The following is a 20,506-nucleotide window of genomic DNA, read 5'->3' on the forward strand; positions in this document are numbered from 1 at the left end:
ATGATTAGTACATGGATTGAATCTGCAACATATCAGTCATTCTCTCAAAGTATGCGAGCTGACTGAAGTCAAACTTCAGTCGAATGTGACGTGTTCGGTCACATGACTTTCGATTCGGTTCAATGGAGACGTCAGATTCATGACTCGCATAGACATATGGGTAGACGTACGTCAATGTCGCCGCCATATTGCGATAGGTGCTGCTGTGGAGTGAAGCATATACATGTCTATGGAGAGAAGTGCATAAAAAATGCCTCACTCTTGTGCCGCTTGGGGCTGTACGCTCCAAACCAGATCCCGGGGATTACATTTCATAGGTAAGGCTAGACAATTGTTTTGAATATATTTGGCCATTCTAAAATCCCGTTTTATTAGTCTTAACTAATAGCTAGCGAAGCTATGCATTCCTGTGTTCAGGTCAGCCTCCAAACAGCGTTTTGGCTAAACGTAGGCATTAACTATTTAGACTGTTCTTAGCTGTTTAGTTAACTTTTCTCAAACTTTGAAGGTTTCCTAAAGAAATTCACCTCAGTTTACAAATCTTAACCTAAGCTAGCAAAGCTATGCATCCCTGTGTTCAAGTCAGCCTCCAAACAACGTTTTGGTTAAACATAAGAACTATAATACGGGATTTTATAATGGCCAAATATAATCAAAACAGTTGTTTAACAGTCGTTCGACAGTAATGTACAGAGTTTTTTATGATTAGAATATTCTATTTTGAAAGCACTGGGCATTTCAAGTTATTATAAGTAGTTTGTATGTTTCACTTTGAAATTAAACATTTCACTATTAGTAAATTGTATGCGACTTTTCATTGATATACAAGCAAGGGTCCTTTATCATATCGCAATCGCATATCGCAATATTGATCTCAATAATTGCAATATGTCTTTTTCCACAAAAAAGTGCAGCCCTAGTCCTTACTATCTTTCTACCTGCCTCCCAAGTAGGTGATATAATGCTATTGGCTAGACCATGCCATGTAATGTTTACATGTTAATATAAATTTTTATTTATGTGAAAGTTTACAATATGTTAGTGTTTCCACTACATGCCAATTTATTTGAGGCCTGTACACTTTGTTTAATAGTATTTTCTTATTTCATTTGTCTGTGTGTGTGTGTGTGTGTGTGTGTGTGTGTGTGTGTGTGTGTGTATATATATATATATATATAAATAAAAAAACAGGCAAGGCCAGGAATTATTTTGTATAAAAGATGCTCTTGTTTTAAGACACTCTTGATGAGTGTATGGTTACATGTAAATAAAAAGTAAAATTTGAAAGCAATTCAAATTGTGTTGGCAGGTCTATGGTAACAGCAAATCAGAATGATTTGAATGAAATCTGCTGAGGGTTTTAAGTCATTCATAATGTTTTGAAGTCTAAATATTTGCAGCTTCCTTGACAATGTTTCATTTTAGCCTGAAATTGATTTAATTAGGTCAGATGAATATATATATTGCATGTTTTTTAGAATGATCATTACATATATAAATGATTTTTTAAAATAGTTAATAATAATAATTTAAAAAGCATTTCTCTTGTGAAATTTTATATCACAAGAAATATCGTTATCACAATATTCAACAACAATATTGTATATTTTCCCAATATTGTTCAGCCCTACATGAAACTATAAAATATATCGCAGTGTAATTTCATGGACAAAGTAGCTTTAGTTAACCAAACAAGATTCATCCCTCGGGAAAAGCTATTCCTCATTAACTGCTGCAGAAACACCATGCACATAAATGTGGTGTGATGCGTGTAGCCCTGTCAGAACCAAGGCTTTGTGGTCGGCCTGTCTGCTGCTTCAGTCTGAGCTGCGGTATTGCTCTTTTTAGGTTTCCAAATACTGTGCTCCTCTGGGCATAATTATTCATTGTGTGCCGTTTCACTCCCTCGGCGGTAAAGAAGGAGCATACGTGGATCTGCGGTAATTAATGATGCTGCTGGTCAGTAGGGTAAAGAAGGTCAAGATGATGCTGCTCCCAGGAGCATCCCCAGCAACCTTCTCCATGACGTTTGATGGGCTGATTAACGGTCACTCCTCCTTGCTTCAGCTGAGCAGGGCAGGACATTGATTGTGACAGTGGAGAAGATGGCCATGACTTCTGCATTTTTAATCATTACACACATGAGGTGATGACATTAAGCTTTGAAGAAGTGTGCATTTGTAGTCAAATATTTTTGTACAGTACAGTGAACATGCTGTTATAAGCCATTTCCAAATCTCTTGACATCAGCGTTTTTGTTTTATGGTGGGCTTGTGGTGATTTAATATACATCTCTGGCTTTCCTTCAGAATCATTTTACAGTTAAGTTGGACTTGTCGCTGATGAGGCATCAATCACACCATTTTACACAGGAGGTAGATGATCTAAAAACATGGCAATGATCCTACTCTTCATGTGGATTATCTGAAAGTGGTCTTCCTCAGACCAGGTGTCTCATTTCAGTGATTCAGAGTTATATGTCCATGCTGGCAGAAGATCAGGCAGCAAAAAACCATGCCCTAATGCCTCCCACTGTCCAAATAACAGTCTGTAAGGTAGATAAAATCACTGCTCCCAGCAACCTTATTGGTCCAATAGTTTTGTCAGCAGTAGAAGCCATATGATTTTTGGCAAAAGTATTAAAAAGTTTTTTCTTTAAACTACTTAATGACTCTGAGAGTGGCAGATGAGACGAGGGCACAGATGCCAACAGATAATCTTCTCTCTCTTTCAGCTGTGGGAAATCTCTTCGGGAGAGATGCTGCTGTCAGTCGTCTTTGATGTGTGCATCATGTCCGTGACCCTCGACCCCTGCGAGTATTTCCTGTTTTGTGGAGGTGGCGATGGAACCATTTACCAAGTCTCCCTTTGCAGTACGGTAAGATTTTGTAAAATTGATTTCAGAACTGGAACCCCGGTTTACGGTAGAGGGTGGGGTGAATAAACACTCATCACTTTTTAGTTTGGCAGGACTTCGGTTCCTGGCAAAAACACTCATTCATAAGAAATGTTTACTATTAGCTCACAGCTCCATCGTGTTTCTCGGCAGTCACTCCCTAAGCGGGAAAAGTCTTTTACAGCGCACATGAGCCGAATACCTAAAACAACAAGATAAAGCATGTAATCTCTCTGTATCTGCTGGATGTCTGTGGTTATAGGGTTAGGACAGAAAGTGAGGGTTCAGAGGTCATTTGGAGGTCAAGCATGACTCTGCATTATTCCGTGCCCACACTTTACCCCTCCACACATGGGCCCTTTTCCTTCGTCAAAGAGAAATTTAAATGCCGTGTGTCTGGGATGCAGAGTGCGAATGTCAAGCACAATTCCCACAGTTAGTTTAATCTAAAGCTGTTTCTCTGAAGTCTCGATATCAGTACTTGACAGTGCTTCTGAACGCTGCTGTCGCAGCACTAGAAAGTGGGCTGAACTTGGAGCCTCATGAGTCAGGCGGAGAAAGAATTCTCTGTTTCTGCTTCGTGCGTTTGCTGCTGTGGAAGTATTGCTGTTGCTTCAAAGTGAAGTGGAATGTCACTGAGTTACAATCACATGGCCCTGGCAAAGGCTTTCAATTTTTAACAGATGTAGTCACTGGAGGTGGAGACCTTCCCTCCGACCAGGTTGGATTCTTGTAGTCTTTGTGCCTGACAAGATGAAGACAGCCTTGACTGTCTTGTTTTGTTCATTTTAACATGCGCAGGGATTTCATTTTTATAAATGTAATTATAAATGTAAATATTCAATATTATGTTGGAAAGCAAAACCATTTCCACCAAAATGAAAAAATTGTGCGTAATAATATTTTTATTTTATAGATCACTTTGTTAAAATACTTTTTAAAAATATATTGTCTTTAAGTAATTGTTCAATCAAGATATACATAGAAATCAATCTTAATAAGTCCGAGCCAAAACCCTGGCATTTTATGTGTGTGTGTATGCATGTTACTGTGTGTGTGACACGGTCTCTTCCTGACTTCTGAGATAAGACATTTTCATCATTTAAATGCCAGGTTCTTTTAAATCTTATTTCCTCCCACGGAGATGGGGACAGAAAACTGGAGGTGTTTGTCAGCGATTATGTTTAATATTTGCTTTTGCCTCATGGTGACAGGGTGGCATAATATATTCAGCTAATCTGGATGTGTTATGAGCTGCTGATGTTGACTGTAAATGGTTGATGTGCAGACTTGACCTCCCTGACCGCTGAATGTAAACATTTTTTAGCGTCTGTGAAGTCAAGTCATAAAATCTTCATCACCAACTGTTCCTTCACAGTAGACGCCACAGAGCTGTCTGCTGTCTCATCATGATCAGAAAAGGATTTCTTTTTTGTAGAGAATCTATAAATTAGGTATTTAATTTTATTTTATGCAGGTAATGCTCTAAACAGCTGTGGTAGTTTTAATGTTTTGGAGAATTAAGTAAATTTTTATATATATATTTATATATATTATGGCAAGCCAAACAGGAAATAAATAAGGGAACTGAATATATACTGAATATATGGAATGAAAGTCTGAATATATGGAATGAAACCCGAATATATGGAATGAAACCCGAATATATGGAATGAAAGTCCGAATATATGGAATGAAAGTCCGAATATATGGAATGAAAGTCCGAATATATGGAATGAAAGTCTGAATATATGGAATGAAATCTGACGTCACCAATCCGTTGGCGCCATTTAGAGAATGTTAGTTCGCTAAACAGGTGAATTGTTCCTCACCACGAGTGATTCTGCACCAAACCCAGTCGCAGCAGTTTTAAGCAGCGACGACGTAATAAACACTCTTGGTGATGCTTGCAGTAACACTGCTAATAATTCTACCAACATTCAGCATAGAGATTTATTCAATGTTTCACCGTGGAAGACCTAATGCAGCGACAGCATCCGCACTGACCGAAACAGGCGAGCTTCCCACCGCCATTCCTACCTACAACCTCCGTCTTTTAATACGGAAACGGAGGTAAGTAAACAGGGAGGAATTACAGGGCAAACTAACTTCAGCATTTTAAATACGATATACCAGCGCTGTCCAATTCAAGCGCGCTGCACACATAGAGTTTATTCTATTCTATTTTATACATTTTAAAGTTAGCAGAACCTTTGTGTCTTAAATTAAACTCGCTGAACCGCGCTGTAATTTGTATAAAACCGTCCCTGTGGCTGATTGTGCTCTATAGGGAGGTGAGTTTATGATGAACCCGGTGTAGCTGGTACAGATTTTACACGTTAAAGCGACGAGTATAAAATAGAATAAACTCTGTATGTGCAGCCTGAATCTAAACGTTGCATGGCGCGCTGGGATCGGCCAGCGCTGGTATATCGTATTTAAAATGTTGAAGTTAGTTTGCCCTGTAATTCCTCCCTGTTTACTTATCTCCGTTTCCGTATTAAAAGACGGAGGTTTATGTAGGAATGGCGGTGGGAAGCTCGCCTGATGTGGAAATATTGAAAAAATCTCTTCATCAGTAGTCCTATACTGAATGTTGGTAGAATTATTAGCGGTGTTACTGTATGACGTCAGATTTCATTCCATATATTCGGGTTTCATTCCATATATTCAAGTTTCATTCCATATATTCAGACTTCATTCCATATATTCAGTTCCCTGTCTCTCTCTCTCTCTATATATATATATATATAGAGAGAGAGAGAGAGAGAGAGAGTATTATATATATTCTCTCTACATATACCTAGAAACGCTCTCTCTAGAAGTTTCTTTATGGTATGATATTGGAATGCCCCCTGCATGAGGGAGTTTGGCTTGATGACGTGATGCTGCATTAACAGAGCAATGTAGTGGAGCACTGTGTTGAAATCTGTTTCCATACCATGCACTAACACATTACTGCTTTACCCCTTTACACATTACCCTTTATTGCTTTTATTCTTGGCTAAACACAAAGCCACAGCCAAGGAGAGTTCATTCACTTCTTTTTCTTCCTCTGTCATTCCTCTCCCCTATCTGTGAATTTGACAATGATATAACAGAATTTAGGCTTGATTTGATCAAACCACGTGTTGTGAAACAGGCAAGGGAGCTGGTTAGAAAGCATATTTAAACTTATATTAATATTTAACTTCTTATGTACAGGCTGCATTAATTACGTAGTAATGGGTGGTGGGGATCCTCTATTCAGGACGCGCTTGTTTACTTTTTCACGTTTGCCTTTCAAGACTTTTCAAAACTTGTCAAGATTTTCTTTGAACTTGTTTTCTTTGAAAACAAGTTTTCAGATCATTTTTATGATTAAAGTTAAAATTGGGACAGTGCAAGTTATTCTGGTTTTAAATGAAACAATTGAAACACAACACTTCAAATGTTTAGGTTCAATTGAAAATGCCCTTTTTTGGATGAAAAACAAGTGTGCTTTAAAGAGACACAAAATGGGTGAAAACTCCAGTCCAGACATTGCTCACGTTATAAATGATACTGGCAACTGGAAATGTCTGTTACTGATGGAACATCTGCATACATGTAGAGGGGAACTTTATCAGCAAAAATTAGTGCTGAGTATCAAAGAAATGCCCAGGTCTGTCACTTCAATAGCTCCATTCATTATATATTATGAATTATTGTAGTACAGCTGAAAACATTACTACTGATGTATATATTCTGCTATGTTTTTTATTGTACCTCATACTTACACTTTAGTACCTATACTAATTATTCAGTACTGCTCTGGCATCTTTCTTCCTTTGCACCACCTCAATTTTTCAGCCTTTTTATAGTGTCCTTGAGCTATCTGCCCCTTTGTCTACACCCCACACTGGTTTGCATTGTGTATTTGCACACATACTTCAAAACCTGTGACCTGTAAGAGTTACGTGTACAACTTTACCATTTTGTTCTTGTCCCTTATTTAGTATATTTTATTTAGTGTCATTTTAGTGTCAGTTTCATTTGAATGTTTTCAGAGCTTAAATCTGTATATTATAACAACACCTGAACACTTTTATTTTCATAAATACAGCTAAATGTGTCCTCTGTGTTTTACACATCACCTTAGTGAGCAGTGAAAAGGCACCGGGGAGCAGTGTATGGGGATGTTACTTTGCTCAGTGGCACCTTGGTGGTTCGGAATTCTAACCAACATCCTTACTGGGTCCTGGTTCTGTTTCCTTACCCACTAGGCCACCAGTGCCCCAGGTAAACACAACTAGAACCTTTGAATGGTCTCACCCGGGATTTGAACCCAGGACCTCTTGCATCCAAAGTGAGAGTCAAATCCCTAGTCCAACAAGTCCGGCAGATGCTCAGATTGAAATATGACACCGCCCTCATGCTCATTTGGCCTGCCGTTGGTCTAGTAGTCTAGTCTAATGATTTTTTTTATTCCACATCACTAGCTATTTATTACCTGGAGACTGGAGCTAATCCCTCACTGTAACACACATCTTCTCTTTTCTCAGATAGACTGTGGCTTTTTGGAGAGTGATGTCTCACGCTCTGCTTTCATTCTCCTTTCTAAGCCTGGCATTTCAACAATCTGTCTTGTTGATAGAAACATAGCCGCCATCTTTATTGTACCCAAGACAAACATTTTTGTCTTGACTTTGTATGAGTTGAAATAAGGTGAATTTTGGAGAGGTTACTGGAAGCTTTTCCATCTTTTTGCCATTGTGGTTCCACAGTGTACTTGTGTATTGTTTTTTTCCCTTTACTATTTAACAGACAGAGGCTGCATTTCTTGTTTGTAGTGCTGAATGTGCTTGCTCATGTGCTTTATGTAATGAACCTCTCTTTCTGAGTGTGTACTCGGTGTTCAGTTCTCTAAATGCCAGGTCTATGTTAAAAGGTGTGTGTGTGTGTGTGTGTCATTTGTTTGAATTGTTCTGCCGGTGATGAATGATTTTAGAAAAGTCACAATCAGATTAATAGTCATGGTGAATTGATGATGGCAGAGGCTGAAATAGGGAGAACTGGGAGAGAATTCCCCATCTGCAGGGCAGCAACATCAGCCAAACGTTCCTTTTTGAAGGTTTTTTTTTTATATTTAATCCTGCCAAGACTTTTTTTTTTTTCCCCCCTTACCCTCCCAATCCCCTATATTCTTTTTGCCTCAAAGACATCTCATTTTTAGTGAATGGCTTTGGACAGCTTTCATGTATTTAAGCAAATGATTTTCACAGTTTAAGGGGCTAATAATGTAGACTTCTTATTTATTTCTTTTGGCCATCATCTGAGGGTTAATTACTTGCCTTCAGCTTAGCTTCACACGCTCACACACACCAGGATAAATGTTCATGCGCCATTTGATGTAGTGTTCTTCCCCCACTCCTAATCATATACCAGGGTTCTCACAGTAAATGCTTGAGTCCTATATGAGTGGACGTGTATGAATATGAGATGCATACAAATGACTTCGTTCAGCTTGTCCTCCCCTCTCCTCTCGTGCATACATCCAGAGTTCCCTTGTCATGTTTAATTGAGGATCCTTTAACTGGATCCAAAAATGAAATTATGTAACAAGAGGTGTCAGCAGTAGTCCAGCTCCTCTAGTGTCTAGTTCAAGGGGAGCTTTAATTAATGGAGCTGTACCATCCCATCAAAACAGTGATGTAATTGCATTAAATTGAGAACATTATAGTTGGTGTATATCTTAATATTTTGGTTAGTACCTTTGAGATCCTGTGATGAAATGTATTTGATTTATTTATTTTAGCAGTTGCGTCATGCCATCACTGCATTTTATTAAGGTTTCAGTATCAATTGTGGATGTGCAGGGACAAATGAATAAGATTTTTTTTTTTTTTTTAAATCAATGTGCTGGCCCATTTTAACAAGTGGTGCAAGTTCAAGAATGTGTACAGTTTTTCCACTATGAACTATGGTTGCACAATCCGGCTAACTGGTGTCCCTAGCAAAGGGAATATTTCACCATTACGCTTAATTGCATGGTTTTAATTATTAGTTAGGCATTGAGTCAGGTGGTAACAGGCGAGTGAACCAGAAGACCAAAAAAAATCTCAATTCAAAAATTCAAACCTCACTTACTACCATTGTGTCATTTCGTAAGACCCTTAACACTGAGTAGCTTCAGGGGGACTGTCCCTGTAAACACTGATTGTAAGTCACTCTGGAAAAGGGCATCTGATAAATCCCACAAATGTAAATGTAATGAGTCAGCTGATATTCTATGAGTTTGGTGACTATTGAATGGTCTGTTGATGAGAAATGTCTCAATTAGGCCATGGGCAAGAAATGTATTTGTCAGGAAGAAATGGATTAAGTTGCCCGGTTTGAGATCTTATAAATAGCATTTCGTGTTTGTGATCTCAAGATTTTACAGACCAAATTTCATTCAGTGGGTGAAGGGTCTAAAATGTAAAATAGATGTTGTGGATTATGCGTATTAGTAATATTGCATTTTATCAGAATGTTATTCAAGTATCTACTAAACTTAAATGGGCCAAAATATTCCATCTACTCATTACACTTTTCCTGCCCATATAATTTTATATAAAATTAGATCAATCCATATTAATATGGTACAGATCCCTTGGTGCATGTTTGGATCAAAAATATTTGTCATCGTCTAACTCAATTGGGGATTATATATTCTGTCCTGACCTTCAGAACAGCCCTCAGTTGGCAGCCCTGCAGTAAAATCTATGGAACTTTGCCATCTGCATCATCATCATAAGGGTGTAAAGTTGTTTTATTCAATATATTGCATGGTAATTACTTCATAACTATATTGTACATCATGTAACAATAAGCTGTCATTTAATGCAATGTGTATTGTATAGTATTGTATTTTTGTGCAGAATTAATTAAAACCACAAAGCATTAAAAATCATGTCATATATGATTTCTCTTCAACCTACAGAACTTCAGCCGGGATAAGACGTTCCAGTCAGACAGTGAAGGCAATCAGATTTTCAAAGGACACAGGTCAGTCTGAAGGTCTGCTTTAGTTTGTCACATGAAGCCGCTGCTGTGCTAGACCTGCCTGGTGTTTTCTGTGAGTGTCCACGTTTGGTGTTTTCCTGTGTTCGGCGCTCACATCGGGCCCTGACCGGGAGGCTCTGGTCTCTGGTTGGTTATAAACCCCTGTGGTATCCTGTGCAGGCATTCTGATTGTACCCTCTGCATGGCAGCATTTCAGGAGGAGAATACCAGGCAGATGCCATGCAGTTCACGGCAGGCTTTGAAAGCCTGTGTGACTGACATGAGCATGAATGTTTTTGTCTGTGTCTACACAAATTCCACTCCAACAGTGCTAATTAACAGGCTGGCAAAATCATGACCTGACTAAATTGACATTTTAATGAACAAGTGGATTCCCCCACAATAACAAAAGATTAAAATATCTTTTCACTGCTCACTAATCAACTAAGCTGTTCAAAAGCAAATAAAGAATGTTGCTCAAAGGCCCTTCACAAAACAGTTCAAACCCTGCTTCATTGCTTATTGAAAGGATAATTTTGCTATGGTTCTAAAATATTTAACAGATGAGGAGAAATGTATTTGTTTTGTCTTTGCAGGAACTTTGTGACTTGCCTTTCTGTGTCTATGGATGGTACCCTGCTTCTCTCAGGTTCCCACGATGAGACGTTGCGGCTCTGGGATATTCAAAGCAAACAGAGCATCCGCACAGTCGCCCATAAAGGTGAGTTTGTGTTACATTGTTCACAAGCGTGCTGTTACATGTGTGAATGTGTCTGGGTCTCAGTGAGTTGTCTTTTCATGTATGTATTTATTAAATATCACTAATGTTGTATCTGTGGTTTTGTCTTGGTTAAATAGAAACTTCTGCCAACCATCAGCATTACCTTCAAGCAAACATTTCATCCTGTTTGATACATTGCCTACAGATAAAGGTCATATACAAGCTAAAGGAGTGTGTGTTTTTTCGTAATTTATTGATAACCTCCAATGGGTTTTAGTAATAGTTTATGAGGACAGCTTCTGTGATTAGTGAAAGTGAAGTGATTGTCACTTGTGATATACAGCAGCACAGCACACGGTGCACACAGTGAAATTTGTCCCCTGCATTTAACCCATCAACCTGAGTGAGCAGTGGGCAGCCATGACAGGCGCCCGGGGAGCAGTGTGTGTGGAAGGTGCTTTGCTCAGTGGCACCTTGGTGGATCGGGATTCGAACCGGCAACCTTCTGATTACTGGGCCGCTTCCTTAACTGCTAGGCCACCACTGCCCCAAGAAGAACTTTCGAATGGGCTTGTCCGGGATTAATTGTCTTAAGTGCAATACACAGAGTTTGCTTCTTTTTCTCTTACTTGTCTTGGGGCAGTATTTATCTGGTTTGGGGCAGTATTTATCTGTCCAAATTCTGGTTTTGCTGGTATTGTTTATTACCTTTGCTATTAAAGTCCTCAGTCATTGTATTATCCTAAATCAGCGTAATATTTGCTTGCATTTCTCTGAAAATGCATTAATAATAGGAAATAATAAGGCAAAGTCAGCTTTATTGTCAATTCTGCCACATGTACAGGACATGCAGACCCATGGTGCTTACAAGTAACATTAAATACAAACAGTAACATTAAATACAAAGGTATAAATACAATTTTAAAAACACAATATACAAATAAGGGCACATGGTGGAGAGTACAAACCATGTGAACAATGTGTAAACAATTGTAACTCACAACTTTTTGGAAGCATGCGGCTAAAAGGGTTGCAACATACATTTCTCAGCTATGTTTCAGTTCATTGCATGTTTCCAATGGGACCTGTATGTGATTTAAAGCACATTGGATGAATGAATATTTAGTATATTTTACATTATTGTTAGAGACAATATCCAGTGTCAGTGTCCATCCTTTTTACTGTGTATGGGGTGGTGTGTTTCCATACTCCCTGGAATCAGTGTAATTTATTGAGATGGTCTGGTTGACCAGAGGCATGGCCAGAAGGCTTTATATTTCTGTCACTGTAGCAGCAGGGAGGGAAGCCTGCTGAGCTCACTGTGTTCCTGAGTCGGAGTACACCACAGAGCGGGTTGTGAACTTTTTAATGGGGCTCGGCTGTTTATGCCAGAGCAGCATTCGGCTGTGGATGTGCTAATGTGATAGTAATGATCTTCCTTCTCGTATCGGAAACATCTCCCAACCTTTAGAGGAATGCAATTGCCTTGGAGACCCACTAGCGGCCCTGAAGTCTCTCCTGTCCGCACCCTACCTAATGAGGCTTCTTCTCCTACTGTCTCTTCTCTCCCATACTGATGAGAACCTTCGGGTCAAACTGGGCCAGAAAGATGAAAGATTTTATTCCTCCAAAAATAGTTTCATTCCAATAAGACTTGAACATCACCTGCCAACGCTTGCATCATGGTTTGGCTGGTGAAATCCATGAGTTGTCAGAAAACAAAAAACACAAAGGCCTAGTGTGTGTCTTTCTTCTTTTTTTTTTTTTTTCTTTTTTTTTTTTTTTATTCCACTCCCCATTCACAAGTAAGGAATTCTTGTGAGAAGAAATAAACGATCACTGAAATGCCACTGGCCAATGAGGAACCTCATGCTAATGAATCCATGACCTTCTGGTGACCTCTGCCCTTCAGATAAGGGGTCAGGGCACCGTGGCCTTAGACAAGTGAAAGTGAAGTGTGTCCTCTGCATTTAACCATCACCTTAGTGAGCAGTGGGCAGCCAGAAAGGCACCAGAGGAGCAGGTCAGGATTTGAACCGGGAACCTTTTTGATTACAAGTCCACTTTCTTACCTACTAGGCCACCACTGCCCAAACAATGCTAACATGCATTGAATTGTAGCATACGCAACTTGGTAATAACTTGGTAATGAAGATCAATGCTACATTTCCCAGCACAGTTTGGAGCCCAATTTTACCCAAACTACATTTTACTGCTAACCATGCTGACGTTCACAATTACTAGTATTGGAATTAAGATTTGAAAGTGTATTTGTCTTGTAAATTGTCTTGTAAGTTTGTCTTGTGTTTGTATGTAAGGCTGTATGGTATTGCTGGTATGTATGTTTTCCTGATTATCTTAAACCTACCAGGAAGGTGGGGAAAAGTGTTTGAAGATGAGTCAGATGAGGATGTTCTGATTTTCTGTCCTCTTCATTGTTGAGTTGAAAAATGGGATAGTAGCTTTTTGACACACTTCTACCTTCAGGGCAGGACTAAATGTCTTTGATCAGATACCGTATCTTTCAGTCTCCTAGACAATTCACTGATCAGCGGTTCACCTTCCAGGTTTTCATCTTTCCATGCACAACCTTTCATAACCTAAATCTCACACATTCACTCTGTTTAGGCAGAATGTGTGAGGTATTTAGTCCCGCCTGTCCACTTACGGTTATGTCACCCTGACTGTGGCTCCTCTCATGTTCTCTGTGATTGAAGTCGGATGATGTTGCTTCCCTTATTGTTTCCAATTAAAAGTTTAGTCTTTTTTTTTCATCCATCTTCATTATGGTTCAAACCACACAGGAAGTAAGGTGTCTGTTTTTGAGGTTATATAGGTGATAATTTTCTTTCTGTTGGGCTGTGTAGAATGTCTATAAGAATGATTTAATGTCTGCAGTTGTGAGTTTGCTGTAAAGTGGTGTCAATTTATTAAAAAAATAATCATGAGTCACAATGATAGGCTGTTATTTAAATCATATTTAACCACAAGTTTAAAATTGTACAATTTGCTTGTATTGAAAAAAACACCTTGTAAAATGTATTATTATATTTTTACTTTAACTATACCATGTTAATAGCTCAGTAAAGATGAGCATATTTTTCAATTTCCTTAAGAAGTTTTTTTTTACTGAAACTTAACTGCGGGTTTCTTACGCAAGCAAGTGGAAACCCGGTCAGACAAACACACTCTGAACCATTGGTCTTGATTCATTTTTGAGATCTTCTTGCTTTAATTAGCTGTTCAAGGCTCTGCAGTCATGACCATGAGGCCGTTCCCTGACAGGCCGGGCAATGTTGCTGGAAACCTCTCCACCCACTCAGTTGTCTGTAATATTCCCAGCCTACCACACTTATGGCTCTCAGAGCTCTAGCCGTGCCTTGCTGTTACCGCTGCTGAAGGTGCTGGTCACAAAGGTTGAGTTGTCACCGCTTCGTCTTGCGCTGCATTGCCAGATGAATATAATAGATTCGCGGCTGAAAAACAGATAGAAGCGTAGTGTACCATGCTTTAATTGCTTTATTAGGCGAGCTTCGTGATGATCGCGTCTGTCTGACAGTGCTGAATTTTTTTGTCATGTGCTGTCATGTTCATCAGTCGTTCTCATTACTGCTTGCCAGCCGATGCTGTGGCTTGTTACTCAACGAATTAATAGAAACACAGTTGCTTCATGCAGATAGGGCCATAAGTGCTTTAAGAGAAGCTAGTGGCTTGTGACCCGTTGTTTCTCTCAGACTTTTCATTAGTCATTTGCAACAGTGAGCATTTCAACGTGATGCTCCTCTTCTTTTTGGGTTTCCGTTCCACGTAGTGCAAGTGCCTCACTAATGTAAGCAGTGGCAAGATATGATGACCCCAGTGTTAATTACTTCTTCAACTTTTTGCAATTATTTGCCTAATGCTCAAGCTGGTCACCCATTCAGTCTCGGAGCTGTTCTGCTTTCAAGAGATTGGGTTCACTAAATGGAGCATCTTAAAGGCAATACTCTTATATGTCCCTTTTACTCATTCATGTCTAACGTAACATTTTAGGGCATTCTGTCTTAGTTCATTGTTTTGGCCCAATGATTAATCAAGCTTTGCGTACCGGCTTTGTGAATAGCAAGTAAGTGAAAACTTCATATATGCTGTATTCATTGCATATGAAGTGCAATTATATTTGTTAATGCACTCCAATTTCCTCATATCTTAAGTTGAGGGACCTTAAAGAGTAAGAAAAAAAAGTTGTCTTTCGGTTTATTTGCTTGACATCTCACTATGGGACATGTCCCTTGCATGGCTATTCGATACAGCCAAATTCAATCACGCCTTCAGGCTTGGCCGGATGGGGCAGCTTAATAAAGCCCCTCTGCACCCATCCGGTCCCTAAATCTCTTCACTCCTGGTATTCTTCCTTTGAGTTTTGAGCTTCAACTTAACTCTACAGAACAAGCCACCACTTGTCCACCGGGTGTTGAACCGTTCCCTTTTTCATGCTCGGATTTTTACACTTTTCTTTAATTTTCATGTTATGTCTGATCAGCCTTTTTCCTCTTCTTTGGGCCTCACTCACCAGCAATGCTTTGACGGAAGGTCAAGGACTCAGTCACACAGCTGCCCCAGCGGCTGCGGCTTCACCATCGCTGCGAGGGATACCCATCCCGTGTGCCCCACCTGTCTCGGATATGAATGTGCTAACTGCCGTCGGTGAGCGAGCACTGCCGCAGACTTTCCCCTGGACCTCGTAAAGCCAATGCTTCGGTGGCTCAACATGGCCGCCATGGCAGACCGGCATGCACTGTCAGAGGCCCAACTTTTCATGAGGCAACGCCCCCAACCAACCAAAGGTGTGACATGTGAATTTCAGGTTCAGGCCTCTAGCCCCCCTGGGTTTTCGTGAAATGTGTGGAAGCGGCGTTATCTCCACTGAGGGGCAGGGGAATGCGTGGGATGGCATACATAGATGATTGGCTGATTTGCGCCTGTTCACGACACAAACTGTTGCTCACACAGTGCTAATCACTTATGTCCCACCTTCGCAGTCTGGGATTCTAGATTAAATAATGCTAAACAGATAACTTTTCTGTGCTCAGAATGCTCAGGGTGGTCCTGGCCCTGGTTCCAGGCATTTTTGTTTGCACCTCCAGGGCAATCACATTCTGATCAGGATGGACAACACCACAACGGTGGCATATGTAAGTCGTCACGAGGGGTTTTGGTCACTCAGGCTGCACCACCTGCTTTTATTACGTCCATCCCACGTACCAGGCCTTCTGTGGTTCAGCATTCTGGGGAGTGGGGGCTCCATCCCGGGGTGGTGGTGAGGATTTGGATGATGTCTGGCAGGGCTCATGATGACAGTCATGACAGTGTGGCACGCACTGCTCTGTGTGGACTCTCTGTCACATCCGTGGCCACAGGTGCTGCTGTATGCTTTTCCTCCGGTGAGTCTGATCCTGCCCACCTTGGACAGGGTGAGGTCGGTGGGCTTCACGCTGATTCTGACAGTCACATTGGCCATGTCGCCCATGGTTTTCGGCCCTAGCGTCGCAGTGTCCTAGCGTAGCCCATAGCTGTCGCAGGCAAGGGGGCAGATTTTGCACCCTCTGCCAGAGATCTGTCCTTTGTGGTTTAATCTGACCTCAGCTGGCCTGCAACATAACGTGCACCGTCCACTAGGTCACTGTATGACCTGAAGTTGAGAGCATTTGAAAAGCAGCACGTTGGATATCAGCTTGTGTCCTATCAGTGTCCTGTTTCAGCAGGGCAAGGCTTTTTCTTCTATTAAGGTGTATTTGGCAGTGATTTCTGCCAATTTCTCCAAGGTAACTTTGCGCCCCAATCTTTCATCCTGAAGGTCTTGAATAATTTCAGCTGCTCTCCAGCCGATCCTGCAGGCTTTCTCCTCATATCGTCGGCTCAACAGGCTCTGCCCTGTACGTGCCCTGCAGGTGTACATGAACATGACCGGACCGTTTAGGAGAAGCCATCACAGGGTAAAGCTGTGTCCAAGCAGAGGTTGTCCCACTGGCTAATGCAGGCTTATGTGGGTCAGGGCTGCTACCCCCTTCCCCTGTAGATGAGTGAGACATCTCACCGGAACTCTGCGAGGAAGAGCTTTTTTCTGGAATTAGGGCCTGAATTGGCCCGGAGGGCTTTATTAAGAGGAGGCAGGACCTCCCGCGGCCCCATCCAGCCCCATAGTGAGATCTCCCTCAGAGAATCGGGGTTACAACCTTAACCTTTAGTGTTTATAATGAAGCTTAGAGGAAATGCCACATTTTAAAAAAACTTTTTATTGACCATTTTCAATAGAATATTAGTCCTTTCTGAAATGACCCTTTCAAAAACTATAATCTCTGGCAGACCTCGATGGGGTGGCCTTTGAGGTGGTCAGCACATTTTTAGTGCTTGGACTTTCTGTCGTCATTCCGTAGTCTTCTCCGGAGGGAGGAAGTGGATCTGCAGTGCGCTGGCAAGGCCCGCAGCCTTCCCCGTGTGCCAGCTGCCCAGTCTCTTGCTTTTTTGTTGCCTCCCGCTTGGGAGCCCCAGGAATTTATGGGTGTATGTTGGAGAGGGTCGTGGCCATTAGTGTAATTCCGGTGGTGAGTGCCAGCACTCACGGATCGATATCTGTAATTGAGTGGGAGATAATTAGCCAGCCCTTATTGCATCACAACAAGGAATACATACACTCTCTCTAGGTTTCCCTAAACACCAGCTCCGTTTTAAACGTCCCAACGTGTTTGTGTCACATTGATGTATTTTTGTCAGTGCAACCTTTACAGTCTTATATTCATGCTCATATCCCGCCCATGTACAGGCTTATATACCCCAGGGCTGTGCAGTTGTGTGGGTTTTTCTGTGTGTCCCTTTACATGTTTTTGATGGCTGTTTGACTTTACAGTGAATGTTGTGGTCTCCTGCTGCATGGGGGTCTGTGGAAGAGTCAGATTAAAGTCTAGTTTGCTGGTCTTGTGAGTCCACTAGCAGTGTTGTGTGCAGCATTATGACGAATGCGTCGTTGGTTTTAGATGGAGGGGTTATGCAACCAGACTGTAAATGGCCTTTTAATTAATCACATTTTCTGTTGTGTCTTCTCTCCGTGTCTGTCCATTGTACCGATCACTCCACCTGTGCCTCAGTCAGATTCATTCTCATATTGTCTCCTGTCTTGTCAGTCTCCAGGCAGTGTTTACAATTTGGACGAGCAGAATAATAATGAAACTCCACTCATATTCTTGTCCCGCGTACTCTGTCTTCTGATTCATCCCCAGATAATAAGTGCTGGTTGCTTCGTTATTACATTCTCAACAATGACCAGGGATAGAGATTATCATGTTTTTTACAGTGTGATAATAGCATGTTTTGTGTGTGTTAATCTAATTAATAAGATTATTAATGCGGTAATGTAGCGGATGATGAGATCTTGTAAATAAGAGGGCCAGAAAATTGGCAAGTGGTAAACAGGAATGTGCCTTAGTACTGGTAGCCAGTGTAATTCTGTAAGAACCAGGTTAATGTGAGCGAGGATTGTGGCAGCCAATTCTTGAATGTTTTAAATTGATCTACATTTACATTTAAGCCATTTGGCAGACGCCCTTATCCAGAGCGACTTACAACGTGCTTTCAAGTTACCATCGATGAAGAGATCAATTCTGGTTCACTAGGACCCTTAACTATGAATACAATCTTTTTATTCACTCTGTTCTAGATTCTAATGTGATCTAATAGGTTATGTGTTAGATCTTGTGCTGAACAGGTTCAATAAATGGTGATGATTGGGATGCAATTACCGATTAGCAGATATTCTGCTGTTGGAAATACCCTCCGCCCTCAATCAGACAAGCCTTTCATTGAGGGAAACCGGTCAAGGTTATCTCTTCTTCCCGATATTTACAATGATGAACTCCCACTTGCTTTTTCTAATGGTGACAGGGTTTGGTGTCACATGTGATTAGCAGAAATGTGAACAATACGGCATCAAATCGACTCAGTATTCAGAATGCAGAACCCTACTGTTAGGATTTCCTCTTAAATCCTCAGATGTAAGTGAGGGAGTGAGTTGATGCCAATAGATATGCCTCTTGCAAAGCTGTAGTTGCAGACTCATGCGCTATCATGCTGTGCAGCCCTGCCTGCACCAAGCTGCGGTCTGTAGCTTATCACATTATATTCGTCTGCACAGAAACTTTTCTGACTGATTTCTGAGTGAAGTTTTGAGCAAACCAATTAAAGGCGACAAATTAAGAGATTTATAGTGATGATACGGCCTTCTGAGAGAAGTGAATGGATTGTGTGTTACAAACTTCGGTCTCGGTTGATCTTTGTCCTGTAAATTACCAGGCACCCCTTTCCTTCCCAGCTCGGCCCACACACTTCTCAAGTCGTTCTTTAGTTAGACACCATTCTTTCCTTTTTCTGAACATCAATTATCAAAACCAACGAAGCCATGTTTACAGAACAATGACATTTAATTAAGTTATTCTGGAAAATACCACTGGCAAAACAAGTTTTATAATTGTACATTATTGTGTGGTGTTTGTGGAATTAGTCCTGGAATCACTTTTTACATGCCACATCAGTAAATAAGAATGTTAGGATGAGCTTGGAGCAGAAGGGTAAAGTGTGGGGGATGTCAACTGTAAGCCCATTTAAACAATACTGTATGTGATTATGGGCTATATAAGAAATAAATGTTGTTGGGGTTGAGTTGAGGAAACCTGAGAAGGGACTGAAGTTCTATGAGTTTTGTTATTGTGCTTTCCAGGAACTAGTGACTTCTCTCCTGGGACATTGGACACAGGTTACATGTTCATGCAGGTTGGGACTCCAACCCACCGCACTCACACATATGGCCAACACAGAGACAAGGGGTGACAGGTCCATGTGAGCCAGATGACCAAACCCAACTTCCAGCCATTGTGACATTTATCCCTCCAGGGGGACTGTCTTTGAAACTAGTGATTCTAATTCACTCTGGATAAGTGCGTCTGATAAATGCTGTAAACAGACCAATACTAACATATTGACTGTGTTTTTTTTTATTATGCTTATAAACCTATTGGAATAAGAAAATATTATACCTTAGACAAATCTCTTTCCATAATTTTTTCCATGGATTAATTCCCTCATGGCAATCCCACCTTCCCAATTACAATTATTGGAATATTGAGGGCTACATACAAGCAATCACTTTTTCATTAAAGGAATAGACGTTATTCTGATGTGAGAAGAAGAAACCGTACTTCAGTCTGCAATGACTGCTTAATCATTGTTAACTCCACAAGCACTCCAACATTGCGCTACGCTGTCTTTATTCAAGCCTGAAGTGTTCGTGATCTGCCAACACCTGACACCTGACTTGTGTGTGTGTGTGTGTGTGTGTGTGTGTCTCTCTCTCTCCGGATGTGTACATGTAAACAATATTTCCCATAGGGTTACAGAGATTTATTGTTCTCAGTATAAAAAAAATCCAAGCTGCTTCTCATCATTATTCATTCTAGCCTTGAACAAAGATTCTTTTTTGTCTAATTCTCACTTGGCTGGTTTTGCCAGAAGGTGAGTCTAATCATTCCTCATACATTATGGTTATGATCTGGTTTGGTGGGAGAAGCAGAGATGGGAGGGCGGAATAAAAAAAAAAAGGCATCTAATATGGCTGAACGATTAATCATATTATAATCAAGATTATGTTTTTCACTTCCAGCATACTTCCAAATTTGACTGCTGTAGGACCTATTTCTTGTAAGGATAACAGTGTACGTATGTTTAAGAAGCCTTTTAATGCAAGACTTTCAACCGCTGCCAGTTGCATTACTTTGGGCTGGTTTTTCCGATGTTTTATTCAGATTTCTGTTTTCAGGTTACTTATTGTAGTGCTTAGTTATTATGCTTATTAGTGA

The 20,506-nt window shown here is 40.6% G+C and overlaps 1 protein-coding gene across 1 annotated transcript in view; it reads left to right on the plus strand.

Moving 5' to 3' along the window:
* wdr18 (WD repeat domain 18) overlaps positions 1 to 20,506 on the plus strand; it is a 43,936-nt gene that overhangs the window by 15,106 nt on the left and 8,324 nt on the right. Inside the window, exons 5-7 of the mRNA XM_029001129.1 lie at positions 2,735 to 2,878; positions 9,840 to 9,904; positions 10,498 to 10,622. Of these exons, the coding sequence (XP_028856962.1) occupies positions 2,735 to 2,878; positions 9,840 to 9,904; positions 10,498 to 10,622 (334 nt within the window). The remainder of the gene's footprint in view (positions 1 to 2,734; positions 2,879 to 9,839; positions 9,905 to 10,497; positions 10,623 to 20,506) is intronic.

Source organism: Denticeps clupeoides, chromosome 13 (assembly GCF_900700375.1).
Source record: "Denticeps clupeoides chromosome 13, fDenClu1.1, whole genome shotgun sequence".
Classification (NCBI taxonomy): domain Eukaryota; kingdom Metazoa; phylum Chordata; class Actinopteri; order Clupeiformes; family Denticipitidae; genus Denticeps; species Denticeps clupeoides.